The sequence below is a fragment of the Crassostrea angulata genome, chromosome 7 (genome assembly GCF_025612915.1).
Source record: "Crassostrea angulata isolate pt1a10 chromosome 7, ASM2561291v2, whole genome shotgun sequence".
NCBI lineage: Eukaryota > Metazoa > Mollusca > Bivalvia > Ostreida > Ostreidae > Magallana > Magallana angulata.
This window is the reverse complement of record NC_069117.1, coordinates 50,766,552-50,789,747: the sequence shown is the minus strand read 5'-3', so window position 1 is coordinate 50,789,747 and position 23,196 is coordinate 50,766,552. Positions and strand designations below refer to the sequence as shown.

Below are 23,196 nucleotides of genomic sequence, written 5' to 3'. Positions count from 1 at the left end.
CCAATACAGTCTAGAAATAATTTCAGTTTTATTAGCCGGTCTCTGCTGAAAGCAGAGTCCTGGCTGAAGTCAGGCAAATTGCCAATGTTACTATAAATAGCACAACTTCAAAAGTAAACAAAAAACCAAACAGCGTCAAAGTGAAAGCTTCCGCTATACCAAATAGTTACACAAAGAGCCATGTTTAGTCAAAAGTGTTGGCATTTTGTTTCTTTTTTTTAATTTTGAGAGAATTGTCTATCCATTTTAATTTTTTTTATTAATATTAAATGTGTTTTAAAAACAAGACTATACATTTTTGACACATACAGTGCACATGAATTTCCATGAACTACTTTGCTGCGCATTAAAGAAATCATGGGGATTGAATATATAACGCTTGTTGCAAAATTCAATGCAGCAACTGTTGAACTCTTTTCTACTAGACAGTCATCTTTTTATTTATAGCTGCTTACAAAATTTAGTCGCTCTCTGACGCTTTGCTGACAGTTAAAGCATGAGAGAGATCGAGATCAGTCTTTACTACACAATATGCATAAAGACACACCGAAAGAGCCCGGCTTTCAGAGCTTCAGTACTTTGATTGCTTTATCCTTGGAAATGAAACCTGTTCATTCATCAGAAAAAAAATATTTAAAGTATATTCAAAGCATGAATAGTAATAATGCATCCATATTTAGATGCACTATCTAAGCATATTTGTTACAGGTTAGAATAAGACCAGGCTGGTCTGGTACCTGAATAGTGTCTACTTAAGGTTCCCATTTCTTGATGATTCAACCCAGCATACCTGAGATTACCGTTGTACCTGCAGTAGAAACTTCATCCATAAACAAAATATTCGTCACAGCATCTGAATCGTGAGGACTCGGTTTCTTCATCGTTGATAAGCTCCTAAAATCTTCACTCATCTTAAAAATTTGTTGCATCCAATCAAAGAATTGTTATGTCAATTTATGTATGTACATTCCTGTTAGTTCCAATGATATACAGCTTATAGATATTTAGCAAGTTTGGTTCAAGTAGGAATCATGGTTTCTTGTATCATTGGAAACCCATGGCTAGTTTCAGAAACACTTACTCAGTTTCTACAGAGCTTTGAATTCGATTACAATAAGTTTCTGCAAGAAATAGAGGGAATCATACTTGGTGGATGTAAATATTATCATTTTAATTACCTTTATAATAAATCGCTAAATTCAGATAACAGAATTACAGTATTTGCACTTGGGTTATAAAATTATCATTAAACATTGATAGTTTTAGAAAGAAATGGCGGCTGTTGATTTTGATCACTTGAGCTATATTTTAATCACAAATTTGTACTTAAATTATAAAATTATCATTAAAGATCGATAGTTTTGGGGAAAATGGCAGCCGTATATTTTGACATGTTATGAGTGTGTATTACACCCAGGACCTCTTGTTTCATCATTTTTTTAACCAACTAATTTGGGAATGTGTATTATGCATGAGTACGTATTATACACATACTTTATGGTAAGGAAAAACGTACAACTTGTCATGATCTTATATCAGGTTAATATCATGTAATAAGGTCACTCCATTACACCTGTTTCAGATTTTTATTATCTTTATTACAAATATGAATTTATTTATTTTTTTAAGTACAATTCCTCATTTTTAAGGTCTGCATGAAGTACATTTTAACATGCAAGTCTGAAATATGTTAAAGATAAGCAACACTTTTTTGACATAGTTTTACAGTTCCAATTTTAATCACTGTAGTTTACATGTAATGTACAGAAATATTTCCATATACTTTATAACTTTTTTTCGTAAAAGAAAATCTGTGATGCTGCCATTCACAGTATGAGTAACAGGTGAATATTGCGTAATCATTGCCAATATCTTGTTATTGTAAAAATATTATCAGTCTTCTTTCTATCACTGTAAAAGTTTGGTATCAAACAATAAGATTTTAACATGTTAAAAAAAAATAATTGCAACAAAAATGTGACTCATATTAAAATATTACGTTTAAATTTCAAAGTTAAAACATTTACATGTGGCTGAGTATAAAAACAGAAAACAAGTAAAATAATTATTGAACTGTAAGCTTGGTTAACTCATTAAGTTGTTTTTCATCAATAAAAGTAGTTGAAATATGTAGACTAGTACAATAAGTACTAAAATATTGGTGGGTTGGAAAAAATTATTAAAATACCAGTAACATGCAGATTATCTTAACAATGACTAGATTAACATGAACAGGTTTGGATGTCATTAATATCGTTTTATGTTAATACAGAACATTTATAATACAATAATCAAGTAATCACAACCTTACAGAACAGAATCAGTTGCACACTACACCTTATTCCAACAGTCGCACACCACATTTACAGAGTACATCAAAACTAAATCGTCAAATGTAGAGGTGGGTTATCATTTCATTGTACAGCATCTCATGAAAATACTTTTTATGTATCTCTTTATCCAGGTGGGACATAATTAATAAAGAACATATTCGTAACTACAGTACTACACAAATATTAAACCCTGTGTTTGTAACTACAGAATCTCGTAGAAAAACGGAGTGTGGCAGCTCCCAATATTGCATCTCATGAAATAAAATTTTTCATAATAAACCCAACAATTACCCTGTAATAAATATCACAATTAAACATTTGTGTCTCCTTTTGTACATTCTATTCTTTTGAATTCTCTAGAATCTGATTATGGTTTTTCATCTCTTAAATACTGTTCATGCATTTCCATTGATCCATTACAATGTTTCATTATCACTTGGAAATGAACTACCTGATAAATTCTATACTTCAATACAAGTAAATTTACTGATTTTGAAGTACATTAATGTTTTATGATCTTGTAGTTTGGTCTTTACTTAAATTCATTGTACTAACCAATAATTGACAATGTTTGAACACTATTTCAGGTTTTTTTTATATAGGACTAAGATAGACACTTCAATGAAAGTACATTGACCAATACATGTATTTGACTACCGTACATGTATGTTTTATACCGCATTTGCTTTAACACATGATGGTGGACTAGCTTTACTTTCTACACTGAAATATAAACAAAATTCATGAATACGCATTCAGCGTAATTGAACAGACTGATAACTGATACACTAACAACAGATACCTGAATAATTGATGACATCACGGATACTTCTGTTCTCTAAATTGACACAACACGTAAAGAATAATCAGCATTTCACAACAGGCACGATGGAGTCTAACACCTGCATAGAAACAAACTTCTGGAGACACAGCCCTTAGCCTCCAACCAAAAAAAAAAAAAAATACTGTTGTACTGAATGTATACAAATATTAGACACCTTTAACACTAACAAGTTACAGTTTTAGTACCTTCAGTACTGATAATTTAACAACAGTTCATTCATTTTTCATGGATCAAATAATAGTGATAAAAAAGATATCATTCCACAAAAATAGTGGACATGCTCTGGTCAAAGCAGATGGTTTTCAGCAGTATCAAAACAGGGTAATAAATCAACTGGTTTCTTAACACAATATCTTTATTTCTTCCTCCACAGGATGAGTTCTGTCTAATGTTGCTTTGCATTGAATTGAAGTGTCTCTCTTCTCTGTATTGAAGATACTGTATACAGGGTTATTTTCGCCCCCTGTAATTTTCGCCCTATTACATTTGCAAACGGTTTCGTCCCGTCTAGAATTCGCCCAGATGCAGTTGTGTTAACAGAGACATTATTTGCAATATAGAATTCACCCAGTCTTAAATTCGCCCTCTGACAATGAGGGCATAAGGGGCGAAAATAAAACAGGGCGAATAATACTCTGTATACAGAACTGTGTAGTGGATACAATATGTGATTCCCACTAATATGGGAGATATTGCACAAAATATTGCTGCTAATTTATGAACTGTGAGACCCAGATTCTATTGCACCAAATAACGCCCTGCTTCAGGGCCTATCAAAGTAAAAGATGTAAAGATCACAGACTCCAGTTTTTTAGTTTCCGGCGGCCACGTTTGCGGTGCTGTGTTCGAGCCTCCTGGTCCTGTCTTGTTCGCACCACAAACACCGGTTCAGAACCATCACTCTTGTTCATGGCATAAAACACATTTCCCTTGTCTGGAATCAATAACTCTGAAAGAATAAAGAAACCAATGCTGAAATTGACAATAACAACATGTCCTTATACAAAAAAAAAGAAGTTAAAAGCCTTTCATTTTCTTATGAATACATATATTTGTTACATTGTGTAATCATTTTTTTGTTAAATTATTAGATATCAAGACAGTAGCTCGTCTAACAAAGTTACCTCCCTCTTCCTTACCTCCATCTGACAATACTTGCAGCAGACAGTAATTGCCGGCTGGACCTTTTTTAGAGTATTTTTCCAATACTTTATCTATCACAGTGTGGGTGTGATCAATATTCTTTAACTAAAATAAAAAACGGTAAATTTGGAACATAACCAAAAATCAAAACGGCAAATTTATCATATAAAACAACTTTCTACACAAAAAACCAATCCCAAATTTCAATGCATTTAAGGCCTTTTCTTATTTTCTAAAATAATGCTGTCTTACCATAATACTTTTGTAGACATGAGTATCAGATTCTGGACCAGACTCAAAGCGAACTCTGACCACACAAGTGTCTGGAGATCGAAATGGAGATGATATGGTGGTGTCGCTGTCACAGGACAGGAGTGAGGAGGTGGAAGAAGAGTGGGACATCTAAAAATAGAACAACATCATAACTAGATGGAGGTATGGACATTCTTTATGGGTGGGAAAACTGAGAGAATGTCATTGGATTGAAAATATATTGTCATGTTTAATACACCATTCCATTATGCCTAATCAGTAATCACTAAACTTTAATAAATGAATGCTATTTTAGACATGTATCAATGGAACTAAGTTCTGAATCAGATGTGTAATACATGTAACTGTGTGTTGTGTCAGATGTGTATACATGTAACCTCGTGTTGTATCAAATGTGTAATAATTGTATTATATGGATGTTGTATAAGATGTGCATTTACATGCCACTGGGTGCTGTATCATATGTGTAATACCTGTCAATTGGTGTTGTATGATGTGTGTAATAAGTGTAACTAGGTTTTGTAACATACGGGTCATACATGTAACTGAGTGTTGTATGAGGTGTGTAATACATGTAACTGGGTGATGTATTAGATGTACAAATGTAGTTGTGTATAATAAGTGTACCTGGGTGTTGTATCAGATGTGTAATACATGTAACAGGGTGCTGTATCAAATGTGTACTACTTGTAATTGAGTGTTGTATAGGATGTGTAATACATGTAACTGGGTGATGTAATAGATGTACACATGTAGTTGTGTGTAATAACTGTGACTGGGTGTATCAGATGTGTAATGCATGTAATGGGATGCTGTATCAAATGTGCACTACTTGTAACTGAGTGTTGTATAGGATGTGTAATACATGTAAGTGAATGATAGTTAAGACGTGTAATACATGTAATTGGGTGCTGTATTAGATGTAATTGTGTGTAATAAGTGTAACTGGGTGTTTATCAGATGTGTAATACATGAAACTGAGTGTTATATCAGATGTAATTGTGTATAATTAGTGTAACTTAGTGTTATATCAGATGACAAATACAAGTCACTAGGTGTTGTATCATATGTGTAATACATGTAAATGGATGTTGATTCAGAAGTGTAATTAGTGTAACTGGATTATGTATCAGATGGGTATTACATGTTACTGGGTGTTGTTTAAGTATCTGTATCAAATGTGGAATACTTGTAGCTTAGTGATAATGGTTCAGATGAACTTTAAACCTTGTGCTTTATCAGATGTGTAATACATGTAAGTGTATTCTGTATGAGATGTAACTGAGTGTTGTATCAGCTGTGTAATACAGGTAACTTAGTGCTGTATCAGCTGTGTAATACAGGTAACTGAACATTGTATCAGCTGTGTAATACAGGTTACTGAACATTGTATCAGCTGTGTAATACAGGTAACTGAGTGATGCATCACCTGTGTAATACAAGTAACTGCGTGCTGTGTCAGCTGTTTAATACAAGTAACTGAGTGATGCATCACCTGTGTAATACAGGTGACTGGGTGATGTATCAGCAATATAACAAATGTAACTGAGTGCTGTATCAAATGTAACTGAGTGCTGTATCAAATGTAACTGAGTGCTGTATCAGCTTTGTACAGATACCAACCAGACTTACTCCTTGTGAGGGTGAGTCTGTGATGGAGGAGTTGTAGACACTAGAGTTGTCCAATCCACAGCTCAATAGAGACAGCTTACTGCCCTCTGGACGAGACGGCCGTGTACCCAAACTGTCAAAACAACAGCTTTAAAATGAGCGTTTTTCACCTGCATCAAATATAACTAAAGTAAAAAATAAACTGCATTCGAAGTCTGAAAACCTTTTATATCATAAACAGTCTAAATTTAAACAGAAGTAGCACAGTGCTTAAAACAACTTTTATAGCTAAATCTGTATCTTTTAAATCAATCAATAAAATAATACGGTAATAATGCAAATACATGTAAATAGGATTCTGCTTTTTTTTTAAATCATGATTTGAAATACTAGTTTACTAATACATGAGCAGCAATAAGAATATCACTGGTACAAAAAAGTTAAAGTATTGCATAGTGCCAATTTTATGATTGATAAGTTTCAATCTGACATGCATAACTCTAGTGATACCCAGGTCAAGCCAGAAATTTTTATGATCTTTGTCTAAAGGATTGTATGTGAATAAATTAAGATACAGTATTTTATCATTATGAATACAAAGCACAATACAAGTAAATACTGATAAACTGTTACGTAAAACTTGCTTTGTTGTTGAACGAAAAAATAGTCTAAAAAATACATATAATTTCTTACAATTAACTTCATAAAAAGTGACTTCCTAGTGTCTTGCAATTGCCAACAAATTGTTTTTAGTTTTAAAAGATTCTTCACAAAGAGAACTTTCTCAACATGCAGTTAAAGTGTCTTTAATTCTTTTCTTTAAAAACCTTTAACCACTCAAGATAATGTTAAAGTTAGATAAAAAAAAAAACTGGTAAAAAAAACATGGTTTCCTTTACACAGAAGTTGCCATTCTCTCAGGCAGATTACACAGTGAAAGTTCACAGAAAGAAAACACCTACTTACTTATCACCGAAATTCACAACTTTGAGCAAACTTGAATAACTGGAAGACATTCAGTTCAATATAAGCATTCATTTATAAAAAAGAATTAAAGCGAAAAATAATACAGAATGATAAATTTAAAAAATAACCCCTTTCTTCATAATTGCTGGTATTAAAGGAAAATCAAATTTTTCCAAAATCTAGCCCTGGGTTACAAAGAACTGCTATTGTAATGACACAATGTGTTTACCTACAGATCAGTCAATTACATGTATCTGAATTTCATCTTGTTATTTTGAAATATTATTTGAAATATAAAAGTCATGTTTTACTTGATACTAAGAACCTTATCCTGTTACATACTCATCAATGCATACATTATCACTATTTCTTAAATATTTGACATAAGAGCTTCGGCATCTTTCGCATCCAAAGAGTTCTTCAAATTGCAATTTCTTGTAATGTATAAATAAAGCATTCCGCCAAATTATTCCAATGGCATTGATATGTATTAACTTGACACACTGTCACAAGCCACAGAATTTGTGTATGTATTACTTTCTGGAAGCCTCATTGCTTGCGTCGATGTCATTTGACATTGACGGCAGTAAACTTTGACCCTCTGATGAGTAAATCAATGGGGTCATTCAATCAATCTGTGTTTAACTTTAATGAGACTATTAGGATAACATCTATAGAGAAACCAACTACAATTGCAAAATGATATGCCCTTTTCTTAAAGAGCATAAAATTCAGGTTCAGGAATTATACCTTGCAGATTTTTTCTTCAATCTAGCAGGTCCTTCTTTGATTGGTTCAATTATACATGACAAATCATGGCTGAAAGAGATAAAGAAAAAATACAATAATATATGTACACAGACAACTTTGGTAGCTAGTAATAACTACCTATGTATTCCTCTTCCTGTGTTACAATAAACAGATCTAGAGTACTCGTATTCATTATTGTCGTTCCTGGTTTACAAAGATGTGTTGCAAGATAAATATGCAATATCTGAATCATGATCATGTAACAATGAATGCTTTTAACAACAACAAGGAAATATTACAATGGAGCCAGGTGTGAGTTACAAGGACTCCATTTGTTTAAATTGTAAGAACAGGAAGTTATAAGGAAGTTGTGTTTACCATTCATTTTCATCAAACACCCTGACGGAATCAAACCAGGCCCATATATGCTTGTCTTCCTGGAAGTGGTATATTTGGGCCGCCGACTGTAGGAGTTTGATCTGGGCCAAGACCTCGAACTCCTTTCTCCGCTTCTCAAAGTTAATTAGGCCACACTCCGTGCGGTCTGGAATGGCGGTGTCAATCATGGTCAGGTCCGTCAGAAAGGTTCCCAGATAGGGAACTGTTCCTTGTACAATGCCCTGTCAACACAAAGAGCACACACTGATTAACAAGAACCTGGCAACACAGTTGAACACATGCTGTGTTGAGGACAACAACTATTATGTAAGTCCCAAAACCGCAGGCAACAATTCGCATTCTGGTCAAAAAGATCAACTTTATTGTTATACTTTTACAGAAATAATATGTAAATTTAGGCAATTTTTAGCACCATTTGATTTCAAAAGTCAAATGGTCAGAATCTTTTTCATAGAGGAACTGGTATGTTCTGACTTTTTAAGGAAATTTTGATACAGAATAAAGAAAACAGTACCCGGTAATAAAGAACTCACCATAACATTTGTGTGATTTTAAGTACACGGCAATTTATGCAACCCCATAACATATATATAAAACCATTTACTTGAATGATTAATGGCCCTGACTCTTTGAATAAAGATGCCTGTTATTTTAACCAATAATTATGTAAATAAATCATTTCTTTTGCGCTGCAGAGGTTTTTTTTAAAGAGCTCTTAAAATAGTGCTTTATTTGCTTGTATTTAGTTTCCTGACAAGAGGGAACTCAATCACTGAGATTAAATTCTCATTATTACAGCATTTGACTTTTATCTTGCTTTGTCAATTTATTTTCGGGGTTTTACTTACATTTTCAATCCAAGACCTGCGTTTTTGTAGATTCCGTCTCTGCAGTATCTTATTGTTGGAGTCGAGATCAGGAAACTTTGCCGTGGCCTCCTGTGCGAGATAAAGAGCAGGTACAGCACACCTCAAAAAACGCTAACAAGAATTTCAACTCAGGGAGATAAATACGGTGACCTTGGCATATAAAATACATCTTACTTTCATGAGTAATTCTCGAGATAATATCTGGTTATTGTCATTGGAAAAGATGTCTGCCAGCTCTTGAAACAAATCTATACTCTCCCTGGAAGACAGACAAATGAAATTTTCTAAACCTCATCTGCTAATCTGCATGTGTTGCGTTTCAAAATCTTTTAAAGATTGTATTGGGTTACTTCTCAAAACAATCATTACTGCCAATCTCAGGTGCACTTAAAAATCTAAGTGCACTGAGTTCATTTGCAAACATTTTACTTTACAGGCAATTTTTGGAAATCGAAGAGATAACTTAATTCACATTTACTTATTCTCAGATTGTAAAACTGCTTTATTAAGGACTTGAATCCTTAGGTGAACGATAATAATCAAATGAAATTAATAGCAATCAGGTATGGTACATGTACTTATTACAACATTAGGTTTTTCAGCCTGTCAATAAAATCTGACTGAGACTAGTTTTACTAAGCCATCTGTTCTACAGAGAGCCCCATACTTAGGTAGAGAGGCCCAGGTCCTCTTGAGACGATACACTGAGTGAGACTGGAGCCCTGATATAATGGCTTTCAGAGAGGAAAAGTTCTTCTGCTGTCTTAACTCCTGTAGAAGTAACAAAACAACATTTTAACAATATGCATATTACAGCATTCCAATAATTCTTGTACAAAATTTTTTAGAATATAAACCTACCTGTGCAATATCAATCCATTTTTGAAGAATTTTTGCCCTCAGTGAGGATTTGAGCTCCCTGGTCCTCAGTATGGTGGCTATGACCCGTAATGACACGCGGTTGAACTGGTCAATGGTGGCCAGTACGCTGGGAGCTATGTTGCCCCCTTTACCCAGCTTCCTGTCTCTCCTTGCCCAGACAGCACCCAGGCAATGATTGGGTATAACTCGCTTAAATAACTCCTGCAACATTTGTAACAAAAACTCAACACTCTGTTTTGTAAAATCTAGTTACAAGATTATTTTACACTCTGTGCTAAAAGGGTAGACTGCATTTTAGTTCATTTACTTACTGCATCTTTGAAGGTAAGTTGCTCAGCTAATCGATTATTGGGTATGTCTAAAAACTCCAGAGGTTTCTGATACTCTGAATCAATCATACTATCCACCTCATCAACAATGGAAAACTGGAACTTTATGTCGCCATCTGCATGTACAATATGAGAGCATTTAGTCAATTCAAACTAGCAAAATAATAAAATTTCATGAAATATATACTGTGGTTTCATCAATATTCATTGAATACAAATATTCATGGATTTTATTGTTTAATTGATTCATGAAATATTCATTGAAGTGCAGTTTTTACTTACATTTTTATATGATAGGTTATTTGGCCAAGAATTTAAGTATATCCTTGAAACTGTGATTTTCATTGAATTCACCAAAATTAATACCCTCGAATAATAACGAATCCACAGAATATGTTTTGGCCTAAATTATTCTATATGTATTTTCAAATATTTTGCCTATAAATGACATTACCTGAATTACAGACTGCCTCTCTTTCAAACTTTTCTATTTTGTGTCGTGCCCTCAATTCAAGATCACTGTCTGGAATAAACTGGTGTGAGAATGCTTCCAAGACTTTTAGACATTTGTAATCAGGATGGTCACGGAAGTCATCCGGATATGTGTCCATCCAAACGGATATCACAGATTTAAAAGTTCTACAAATTAAACAAAGGTTTATTTACAATAGTATTGAGGACTCAACACCCATGAACTTCAAAGCAAATGAGTGTTCACATTAATCCCAGTATCCGTAAACAAATTCTTACTTTTGCTGGTTTTCGTTGTTTTCTTTTCTTTCTTCATGATCTCTGCTGTCTTTTTCCAGCCATTTATATCTAAAACATAAGACATTACACTAAAAACTCTGGTGCAACTTTAAAGTCTTCATTAAGACTTGCAAGTCATAGTTTAATATAGTGGAGACTATTATCATTGCTCACACACCTTTTGATGAGAATTTCCAAAACCTGTAAAGGGGTGGCAAATGTCCTGTATGTTGCCAGAAACACATTGACATAGGTTGAGTCTAATTCTCCTTTGACTGTCACTAAACTCTCCACAAGTTTCTCTAGGGTTCCTGCTTTGACCACCCTGATCTTCTGGGTTTCCCACATCAAATGTCCCTTGGACTGATCCAACTAAAATGTCAAAAACATGTTGTCTCAATCTTTTATCTTTCATTTATATTGTTGGGAATGTATTCTAAATAACTATTACAGGTACATGTATTATAATTTGTCGTTAAAAATTATTCATATCACTTCAAATTTAGAGAACATTTTCAAATGGACCATATAATTCAAAAAAAAAATCATATTCTCTCTCTCTTTCTCTCTCTCTCTTCTAATTAGCATTAAATTCCCTATGTAACCCCTGATCAGGTATGCTAGTTGATTTTAAGCACATGGCCTCAAATGTTTCAAAGATAGTAAAAGTCTAAATGAAACTGAGTGAGGAGAAAACATCAACCTGAGCCCTTGAATACACAAACAAGTGACAAAGCATTAAACATCCCCTTTCACACAACTTTGTAGCAAGCAACTCTGTACTCATGTAGTTGGGCAGATCTTATAATTTGATTAAAGGGCCACAAAGTGAAGTGAGAATACATCAAGTGTTCCTCCATTTGAAGTGTGTCTGATGTAAACACAGAGCCACCCACTCTGTAGCTGCTGTGGCTGCTCGGGATCTGATAAATAAGGCCGCCACAGGCCATGGCTCCTCTATCAGATGTAGAGCCAGTGTAATCACTTTTAGAAGTTCACTGTGAACTTTACTTTTGTGCAGCTTGGCACCTACAACATCTGCTCATTGCTTGCATTAATTACCAATATTAAATATGAAAGCAAGCAAGTTTGAGGACTTCAGTCTCAGTTAAAATCAGATGCCAAGAAACAATTTGAGTGGGCTGCAGTGGACAGCAAGATTAAAAGAAGAAGCCATCATTTGGACACCTATTGGTGTAAATATCAGGTGTTTATAATAAACTTACATTAAGTTAGAAAAGAGGGTCACAGTTCAATTCAATTTTCAATTTACTAGGTTGCACCAGGTAATTTGAGTTATGTATACAAACATTATAATTACTATAAGGAAACAGATGAAATAGTTTTCCCGTGGTATCGCAGGCAGAACTCGTAATACAGGATAAATTCTACATCCTGCCTGTTACAAACAGGACAAAGGGAAGTGTATATAATCAAAATACCAATAGTTATGCAGTATGTCATAACAACAATGGACTCAGAGATTTTTAGTAATTTGACTACGTGCATACAATTAATTGTCAGATCACAGGAGTCAACATACTGTTAATTGAGTATCCACCTTCAGGACATTACAAAGTGAAAAAGAATGTAATAAAATAGAATGTAATAAAAATTAATAGAATGAAATCTCTGTTGAACAGAAAATTCTACCTGACCATTCACTTACATTGTAATTACATTCTCTTAGAAGAAGACAATAGAGCCATGTAAGTTTTCAAAATTGATATGGTATCTAACAGTTATAAAAATAGTAGATGTTAATCACATCATGTCAATTTCTCATGATTTTTCCTTCACTGTTTATCAGTATACCTATTATTTGAAATCTTATCTTTTTCACTCTCTAAATCTTGATTACACTAAGTACTTGTTTAGAATACAAGCAAGTAAAAACACACAGGAAAAGATGAAAAAGTAAACTGAAAACAATATGCCTTGTATATTCCAAAAAAAAGAGTAAACACTTTAGAAACTATTCCATCAATTCAAAAGCCTTACACCGGAAAGTATTTGTTTAAATAAATCTAACAAACAGCAAAAAGAAATTAGCTTGAATTTACAAAAAAAACAACAAAAAACTGTGCTTGATTGACAATAAATTGGTTTTCGGGTGAACATTGATCTACCTGTAGAATGTAGGTACATGAACTTCATTATCAGTGTGACTAATATTACAGGTAACACACCTAGTACCCTGACTTATCACCGAGAGATAGCGGGACACACAGAGGCCAAAGGACTGTGCAAATTACCTGATACCAAAATAGGAATAAAGTTTATCATATTTATGTCCCCCATCTTCTCTAGAAAAGACTTAATTATTGCATGTGAACCCTATGAAGGCAATGGGGTTCAACATGTTGTAGGGCTAACTCTTTAAATTCAGTCTTAGAGGTATGGAATATCTAAAACAATCACTTTACAAAGGGTTGGCACCTAGGGAGGATTGGGTAAATTAAGGTGGTATGGGACATCTGTCGATATTAATGTGGATTAAAGTACTATATAATTGAAAAACTTTCACCATTTAGAATTTTCAAATTTTACAATATTTAACCAAAAAATAGCTTTTAAAAATATTTGAAAAGGTAAAAATTGTAAAACCCCCAGTGGGATTCGAACTCATGACTTACAGGTTCGTAGTAAACCGTCTAACCCACTGCGCTACGGAGTTAGCTAGGTGACCATTTTTGGAAAGAAACTACTTATATAATTACAGTTTATTTTATTGTTTATTTCGATAAACAATACGTCACAACATGGAAGTGTCCCATACCACCTTAAGTATAATATTGATGAAAATTACAAAAAACCACCAAAACTTGATAAAAATATTTCACAACGGTTATATTCATATTTCTCTGACAAAAGTAAAGGTGTGTTGCCTAATGCTGCACCTGCATTCGCTGCACGTCAACAGGTCCTATAGGTGTGCTATAACTGACATGCAGATGACCGAGTTCTACATGCAGTAATTAACTGTGTTTTTTGTAAACTTGGCAAACCTTGTATAAACACCTATGTCATAACAAATGGTTATCACTCCAGTGATTCTAAATAACACTGTAAAATCTGAGTTTTTTGACAGTAGGAAATGAACGCACATCCATCATCATTACTAATTCACAACAGGGGTCCTATTAGCTCTCACTTCCTAATTCTAAACCTATCAATTCTATGTCAAAAGGTATAGATTTCAATTAGTACTTTAAATCAGACCAATTAAAGTATCATCTAATACTGATACGGTCCATACATCAAATGGCCTAGGATAAGAATGATTGACTATGGTGTAGAGTGCTGATTTCTTTCACTGATTATCCCCCCCTCTTGACACTTTAGCATTAGATCAGGATAAACTTGCTGCCAAACCTAGATACACGCAACAGGAAAAATCAAATGATAAACATTTCAGGAGTTTTATAAGGCATTCACCCTGTAGTTGAATGTCCTCATATAAATCAAAATTTTTCATCTCCGCCTACAGTTTCTTTGTTAGAAACTTTCAAAACCAAATGCAGCATGCTTTTCCCATATCTTTTAAAAATTTATTACATGTAGAAAATACACATAAACCTTTTACTTTCTCTTGCAAGGCAGAAAACCCAAACTTAATGCTGACTCAGTAAATGAAATGTGTTAATTCATATGGTAACAATTTCAGATGTTTTGCATCAGACTACCAGAATTCCTAACTCTCTTTTACATAGAAAAAATAAATTCAGGCATTAGTCAGCAATCAGATCTCAAAATAAAAACCTGTATCTTATAAAACAGCGGCATCTCTTTCAAATGCATCCATAGACCCCCTTCCTTCCCGTTACTGTACTAAAAGTGTCATTTAGTTCTTTTTCAGTTCTGTTACATAACACTTTTCACTAGAAGAGAGGCAATTGAAGGGTCAGTAAACATGTACAGTTGTCTCCCCTTCACCTTCCCACAAACACCAGACACATCCTCATTTCCCTTCTCTGTACCTGCACTCACCACATGCCGGTTGGAGGGGAAATGTAGATGATGAGGATAATGCTCTTAAGCAAACAATTAACAAGTTATTATCTTTGAGGGTCGAGCTAATACTCTGGAGGAGCAACTGCTGAACAATAACAACATACCTACTGTAGCCTGTGGCTTTGTTTTAAGAGTTATGTTGCAAAAATCTTTGCTGGTGAAAAATTTAATTACAAGTATAAAGTGCAAAGAATCAGACGGGTTTCTATTGCAAAATTTTTTTTAGTCTCAAAACATCCTAAGAGCAGAGCATCTCCATCAGTAGATATACCTTCTCCATAACTATTGAGCAGATGTGGTTCCTCTTTTGAATGACAAAATCTATCAAACTCTACAATTGCTTCAAGCACCTTTAAGGCAGAGTTTGAAAAAAAACAAAACAAAACATAAACAAAAACCAATGCAAATTTGACATTGAGTGTCATTAAAATTCTTTCTCTTTCCCTTTCACCAACCCAACCAACAGGTGGTAGCAAACATTCAATTCGTTTTTTCTTTTCATTTTTGGAATTTTTCCTTTCTCAATAACTGTAACCCCAATTCCATTGCAAGCAGCAATTTTTTTGACTGAAGTAGTTTTACTGACTGATCTACTTTTCACCTCTTTTTCACTTTTTTCCGTACATCTGATTTTACAAAAATAATAGCTCCTCAATCAAGTACTTACGTCGGACAAAGTGTGGTATGTCACTTTTTTCAAATACACATTGTATATCGCTCCTTTTTCCTTTTCCTCTCTCCAAAATCGTGTAACATCATCCTGAAAATAAATATTAATTTTTTATTAACAAATCTAACTTTATCAAAGTACTGGTAAAAATTGGTATAAAACTGACAAAATTTCTCATCAAATTCATTAATACATGATTACAATTGTGTACTTCGAGCAAGAGCAAACCCAACTGACATTTTATTGATCAAATATTAATCAATCTTTGTTTTGTGATCTCTTGAACGATAATCCTTACATATCCATTGGGTTTTCTTTTTTATTATTATTATCAAGTAATTAAAACAATATTGTAAGAAGATGTGTCTTGAATTAAAATATGATTTGATTTGAACATATTTTATTATGCAAATAAAAAAAATTCTTTTCATAACTGATTAATCCATTTCACTGTCCATTCTGACAATCATAAAATCCCAAAGCACGTCTATTTCACTTTAATGCACATGTATTTTAAAATTGTTCATGACTGACGAATTTCCTAAACACGTTTCTGTTAATCTGTCATGATGAGCATTAAATTTAATCAATGAATCATCCATCAATATTCAAACAACTAAAACTCTCATCTCTACTCAAATTTTTTTCTGTTATTTAGTTACACAATTAATTTAGATGTAATACTTTCATTGGTGACTTTATTCCTATCTTTATTCTGTTATCATGAACATTTGTTTATTTCACCTACATACTCTACTACGTGGTTATCATATTAACGCAACAAATAAACCTGGCCCAGTATTGTGCCAGCTCCTATAGTGTAGAGGAGATATCCTGCTGTCCAATCCTGCAGCAAGTCAAAATTATGTCACGATACTCTAATTAAATATCCTAATTAAACATCACAGACATAATCGCATGTTTGAATGAGTTAGTCAAACATACAATGTTCAAAAATAAAGCTTAGATTCATGACATTTCATTGACAATCATATTATAATTTGCCATAATAGATTAATGTTTTAATCATTTAATTTTCATAAATACTCACCAAAGTCATTTTCAATTACATGTTACATTCCCACAAAATAAAGATGTAACTTTCCATTGAAGTGAAATTCTGTTGGATGTATATATTTAATATCTTTAGGGGGTTTTGACCACTTAAGGAAGAAGAGCCTTCAAGGCAGTCATTTTGATACAGAGCAGCTTGAAATCTGTCCAACCGAGAGGTGCTTTAACATATCATGAATGAGACAGCTACTTTTAAGTACAGTCAGAAACTGTGTCACTCCAATGGGTTATATATAAACCATCTGTCAATTTTCTAAAATTTACTTGAAATAGTTAAAAAAAACACACAAAAACACAATATCCCAGTATCTTATAAATAGCGCAGTTGTTTCATTCCTTTCAATTTTTTAAAATCCTGTCACAACACCTAATCCCTTGGGGATTTTCTTTGCAAGAATACACTAAATGTAGCTGATTTTTTAAAAGCTATTTCCTCAGGATTAAACTTGTATTGAATGCCAACAAGAGAAACAGACACTATTCTGATGCCAAAGTTAAGAGTCCTGACAGTTAGGGAACCTAGCAAAGAAGAGTTTTTAAAAATCTCTACTCATTTCCCCGCTGTCTGATCATCACTATCCTCCGATGACAATGTGTCCCCTGGCACAGAACATAACGCACACAGACTGGGTGCGAAATCCTCCTGATATCACACAGCAGATAACGCACTCGATTATACATATATCATATCTATCTCCCAAAGAGCAACAGATGATTAAATTGGTGTTAATCCTATGTGTACTGTATAGTTTCACCAACGTGTTGAGTTATCACATTGACTGAACAATAGGTAAAATTTTGTTTATATAGGCAAACTCTAATGAAGCAATCTACACAACTAGGCATTTAGGCATTTAACCAGCATGTTTATCGGTTAATGATCGAAAGCTTCCTGTATCTAATTATGATGCAAAAAAAATACTAAATTAACCTAAAACTTACAATACATCCCAGACATGGATATAGAAAATTTATTAGATTTATTTCAAACTAGCAGTATGGATAAAATCTGCAGTCATTGTGGATATCCTACATTTTTATAAAATGATGTGGGATTAGTAATCCTTCTTTTTCCTAGTTAGCTAATTGAGAAAATCTATTATTCATTATTATAAATACTGCCTAGCTAAATAAAAATCATAAATGATTTGTTCTTATTCAAACTTTGAGGGGTGGGGGTAGGGGTGGCAAAATATTTTTTGAATATTTATGGGTAAAAGTACTATCAGTACTTCAAGGGTTAGTTGATAGAAAATCTGTCAGTAATTTTTTGACAAAAAAAAGGCCAAATGACATGTCTCCTCGTTTCAAAGACAGATCTAAAATTAATGTTAATGAGACAATTAATATGAAGACAGTAATATGGGGTTACAAAATCTCAATGGATCCCTGAAAATGCAAGTAATTTACATTACTATACACCAATAAAACCAAACACATGTCAGATAAACATATTTGCCAAATACTAACAATTTTCAAAAAGTTGATACATGTGTATTGAATTGATTATGCACATTTCTGAATTAGCTGCAGCCTGCAGGTCTGTAGCTCCTGGTCTGAAAAAAATTTGGATGGACGACCTGAGAGCTACAGTGCCTCCCATTGTAAAAATCTGCAATTTACGGCGCACAAAAATCTGCGCTAGTTTTGGACTGATTAACCTTATTTACACACAAATTCTGTGAAAAAAATTTAGTACCTTTAAAATATTCATGCAATTTTCTACTGATATCGTCTCTTTACTTGCCTTAAACTTTCCCCTAAACACAGTTCCCGACCTGGGAAAATGAAGTATGTTAAATTTACATCGAGATCGAGAGTCGCCACTTTTGCATGTAAACAAACTGCACCACTTCACTTTACGGGACTGGTGATGGTGATTAAAAAAAAATATCAGAGGCCAGTAAAGTGACGATATCTGTAGTAAAATGTCCAAAGAATTTTGTGGACTCAAATATTTGTACAGAATGTGCTCGGAAATAAGATTAAGCAGTCCAAAACTAGCGTAATTTTTTGTGCACCGTAAATTGCAGTGTTTTACTATGGGAGGCACTGTAGCTCCCAAGTCGTCCATCCAAATTTTTTAGGACAAGGAGCTACAGACCTGCAGCTAATTTCTGAATCAATGTACAGTCATTGGACAAAAGTATTCGTTGCTGGCGTCAAAATGCCTTTGATGTTGTAAATTAGTCGCAGCTATTTTTGTAGCACGCTTTTTATAGAAAGCATGTCTGGTTCGGAATTTCTTCCCATAAATACGTCATAGTTTTTAGATTACGTCAGAGTTTACAATTTTTGTCAGCTGTCAAAATATTCTATAAACAAAGCTTGGAAAGTGCCCCTTCGTAAGTTAGAGGAAATTCCGGTGGCAGTAAGAATGAAAGTTATAGAAGCTTACAAGACAGAGAAGAATAAGGCAGAAATTGGGAGGTTGTTGGGAATACGTAGGACTACTATTGTTAGCATTATTAAAAAATTTGAAGTTCATGGAAGTGTGAAAAACAGGCATTGATCTGGGCGGAATCCGAAGTTCTCCGTGCGCGATGAAGTCCAACTTTCAAGAATCATGAAAAGTAACAGGAGAGGGACACTGGATGATATAACAAGTGAAATAAATAATGCAAAGGATTCTACTTTTTGTTCAAAGAATATCAAGAGAAAATTATTTAAAATGGGATACAATAGACGGGTGCAGAAAAAAAAGATGATCCTCAGAGTATGTAACTGGAAAAAACGCGTCTCGTGGTGCAGAGAAAGAAAAAACTGGACTGTTGATGATATCAACTCCGAAAAATATATTGATATATTAGAAAACAATTTGTGGCCCGTTATTGTTCGACATTTTCCTCATGGAAATTATGTGTTTCAAGATGACAATGCCCCCATTCATAGATCCCGATTACTCAGTGCATATATGGAAGAAAATAATATAAACACTACATCATGGCCAGCTCAGTCTCCCGATATCAATATCATTGAGCATATTTGGTTGAAACTTAAAAGACACCTGCAATCTACAAGAAACACCATCGAGTCTAAAGATCAGCTGATCGCTGAAGTGACACGATTCTGGCAAAACCTATCGGTAGAATATGTTCATCAGCTTTATGCCACAATTCCAACCCGTCTTCTAGAAGTTATTAAAATGAAGGGCAATCTCACAAAATATTAAGGTAAGAAAACGAATATTAAAATCAGGAGAGTAGTTTTTATTGAGTAGTTAATGTAAACAAATTGCCGCCATTTTGACGTCACCGACAATTACTTTTGTCCAATGACTGTACCTTAAATTGCATAGTACACATAAAAAAGATACTTAGTGATGCACTCTTTAAGCATCAGCAATTAATAAATGCTCACATTTGAACTTATCTCTAGCAATCATTTTTAATTATCAAAATTAATTATCATTTTCAAAAAGTTTCACATATATAATAAAGGACTTCAAGTAAGGATATTGTATTGCAGCAAAGTATTCAAATACAATATATAGGAGGGTAAGTATTTTATTATTAAAACACTAAAGAAAGTTGTATCATAGTAATAGGAACAAGATTCAAACCACAAGTATATAAATAATTGGTCAATGCTATGAGAATATTTTAAATTTTCCTGCATTTTAAAGTATAGCTTTGCCATCGATTTTTTACATGCCAATAATTAACCTACAATGATTCATGTTTTGTTTATTGTATTTCAGTTTCATAAACATATCTTTATATCACTCATTTCACAGTTCAGTCACATAAACGAGGGCTTTGTAAACATCCGGAAGAAACAACGCTAAATGCGAAATGAGACCACAACTTACTATAGGCCTTCTACCATGTCTACCCCAAAATCTGAAAAACTGTTACAACTTTTGCATTAGAAAAAAAAACAATCTTCAATGATCTTTCGTTGAACTGTTTTCCAGTTACAAAAATAAAGTAAATGTTTAAATAGACGCTGTGCAGTTAAAAACCTCTTTGATTTACAGATCAACGCTGCATTTGTTGGAGATGGAGCTTGGAGCTGTGCATGTAAATATTGATGCATATTACTAGTAAACAATTCAATGCTTTACCTGGCCATCGGAGAGTGAAAAGGCCATTTCAAATCCTTTGATCCATTTTATATATTGTTTCTAGGCTTGTATCCCATGAAACTTCCATATAACATGTTCTCTTCCATCAGCTCATTATTCGAGCTCTTCATCTAATCTTACTTCCGGTCAGACATGTTTATGTATAACAACCGGAAATACTAGGAAATTATTTTTAGCACGGAGGGGGGGGGGGGGTAGTCTATGTAAAGGGGGGGGGGGGGGGGGGGGGGGGGGGGGCAGTATATCAATTTTAAAAAAATGTTCCCATCGTATTTTTTAAACGATTCATCAATAATATCAATATGATTTATTCTTGGGTATCAGTGATATTTATGTCTGGTTAGTATTTTAAATAAATATTATAATGACATGCGACCCCCCCCCTCCCCCCCCCCCCCCCCATTCTCCTTCCCCCGATTCCGAGATGCATAATTTGTATATGCATCCTCAATTCAGATTTATCAAATTCACATAGTTAAAATGAAAATCGACCTCAGACCCCCCCCCCCCCCCCCAATTTCTCCTTCTGAAAAAAATTATCAGAGCATGCATGAGTCAACCCCCTCCTCCGAAAAAAGGGGGGGCTTTTCGACACTTATCGTGTTAATTAATTTAAAGCTGCTTGTGTATACAGATGAAGAGATTTCTAACCTTAAACCTTGATAATTTATATTTTGTATAATTTTCTTTCCAAGTTCAGTTGCCAAATTTTTTTTTAATTTTCTTATAGTGCATGCACATATATCGTGTGTATTGGTGTCATTGTATAACAGTATTGATTTCAGTCATGATCAGTTTTAATCAAAATGAAAGTTTACTGCACAATCAGATTAGAGTTATGCAACTTCAAATCCCACGCAGACATTGGGTTTCATAGCTAGCAATAAATAATAACTTCACCGGCGTGTGACAATGTATTTGGTCAATCCCTCTACAGCTTACCATAGATAATACAACAATTTCTGGTAGTAAAATCATTTCCATCCCTACACTGCTTCCAACAATATGAAAATAGCAAGCTGCTGAACAGTCTGGTCCCTTCAAGTGAATTGAAAGGTCATAATTGTTGGAAGCACAGCTAGTCCACAAATGCATTTAGAGGGCTTGGTGTTTGAAAATAACAACTCGGCACGACTGTTGAAATTCGAAAATGACATATGAATTGTACGTTCACCTTGGTAACAGGTGCTCATGATATCTGGCAAAGTTTTGAGAGCCAGGTACATTAGAGTTAGAGCTCAGTTTATTCGCTCAAACTAAATATATAGAATACACAAAAATCGCCAGGGGTATATATACATACAGAAAAAAAGATATGAATAAAAAAGGACATATTAAAGAATGAATATGCATGAATATGGCATTACTCTATTATATCAATTATCATAGTACAACATTATGTATATAATAGAGTCATTGCATTTAAATTTATTGCTTTATAAAAGGTAAATGGTTTAAATTCTGCTACCGCTTTAATGAAGAATTTTGACCCACGTCGATAAATGACCCAGTGTCATTTTTCGGAAAACTTAGTATTGAGAAGTCCGTTGAAAATTGACCCGCGCATGGGATTTTGATCAAGAAATCGGTTCTAAATTCTACAGCAAATAAACACTTAATGATGATTTTAAAAAAATACAGTTTAAATTATTCATATTTATTCTTTAGATTAATATGTTTTAACATGAGCATAAACAGTCTCTCGAAAAACATGAAACATAAACCGCTATCATGTTAAGGTCTCGAATTATCAGATTAATCCTTTGAATATACTGAACTTTTAGCATAAAATCGCCATGTTTTGTGATGCCTATATTTCAAATATTTGCTGAAGGGATGAAAATACAAAATTTAATGTACATCATATTGTTTAATTTGATATTTACATCTACTTGTCAAACTTTTTTGGGGCGGGTTGTAAATACAAAAATTACAATATAACATATCGCGAATTTTGTTCTTACACCAACTAAGTATTACATGAATATTTAGGATACTATTATTATCAATTTGCATGTTACTTTATATATGTTTATATATATGTATATATGATGAACAGGATTGAAAAAAAAAATTCTGCATTATGAAAAATATAGCAACCAAACTGTTGATCTAAATAGTTTTCCTAACACGAACTTGACATAAATTTTATCCATTCTTTTAGTCACCGAAGTGGTAAATTACAATATTTCAGAAAAATTT

At 33.6% G+C, this 23,196-nt stretch overlaps 1 protein-coding gene across 8 annotated transcripts; it reads right to left on the bottom strand.

Moving 5' to 3' along the window:
* Nucleotides 1-1,707: 1,707 nt before the first annotated feature.
* On the bottom strand, nt 1,708-21,128 carry LOC128192223 (ral guanine nucleotide dissociation stimulator-like 1). Of its 8 annotated transcripts, none has more exons than XM_052864762.1 (17): nt 20,974-21,128; nt 15,831-15,923; nt 11,328-11,521; nt 11,150-11,218; nt 10,854-11,038; nt 10,382-10,515; nt 10,050-10,271; nt 9,856-9,959; nt 9,363-9,447; nt 9,168-9,257; nt 8,299-8,540; nt 7,921-7,989; nt 7,171-7,209; nt 6,217-6,352; nt 4,573-4,722; nt 4,317-4,425; nt 1,708-4,126 (listed from the first exon to the last, which is right to left on the bottom strand). In XM_052864762.1, the coding sequence occupies exons 1-17, from the start codon at nt 20,998-21,000 to the stop codon at nt 3,972-3,974; spliced, it is 2,103 nt and encodes a 700-aa protein (XP_052720722.1). In that variant the 5' UTR covers nt 21,001-21,128; the 3' UTR covers nt 1,708-3,971. The 8 variants fall into 8 exon arrangements, with proteins under 8 accessions (XP_052720722.1, XP_052720723.1, XP_052720724.1 ...); XM_052864763.1 differs by having other exon boundaries at nt 6,226-6,352; XM_052864764.1 differs by having other exon boundaries at nt 6,217-6,337.
* Between the last annotated feature and the right edge of the window lie 2,068 nt (nt 21,129-23,196).

What these genes read in the sequence shown, in the direction of transcription:
- LOC128192223 (XM_052864762.1), bottom strand. Translation starts at nt 21,000, where the DNA reads ATGGCCTTTTCACTCTCCGATGGCCAG. An exon ending in AATGGATTGATATTGCACAG is followed by an intron (nt 9,960 to 10,049) that starts GTAGGTTTATAT and finishes TTACTTCTACAG; the next exon opens with GAGTTAAGACAGCAGAAGAA. An exon ending in GTTGTGAATTTCGGTGATAA is followed by an intron (nt 6,353 to 7,170) that starts GTAAGTAGGTGT and finishes CTCATTTTAAAG; the next exon opens with CTGTTGTTTTGACAGTTTGG.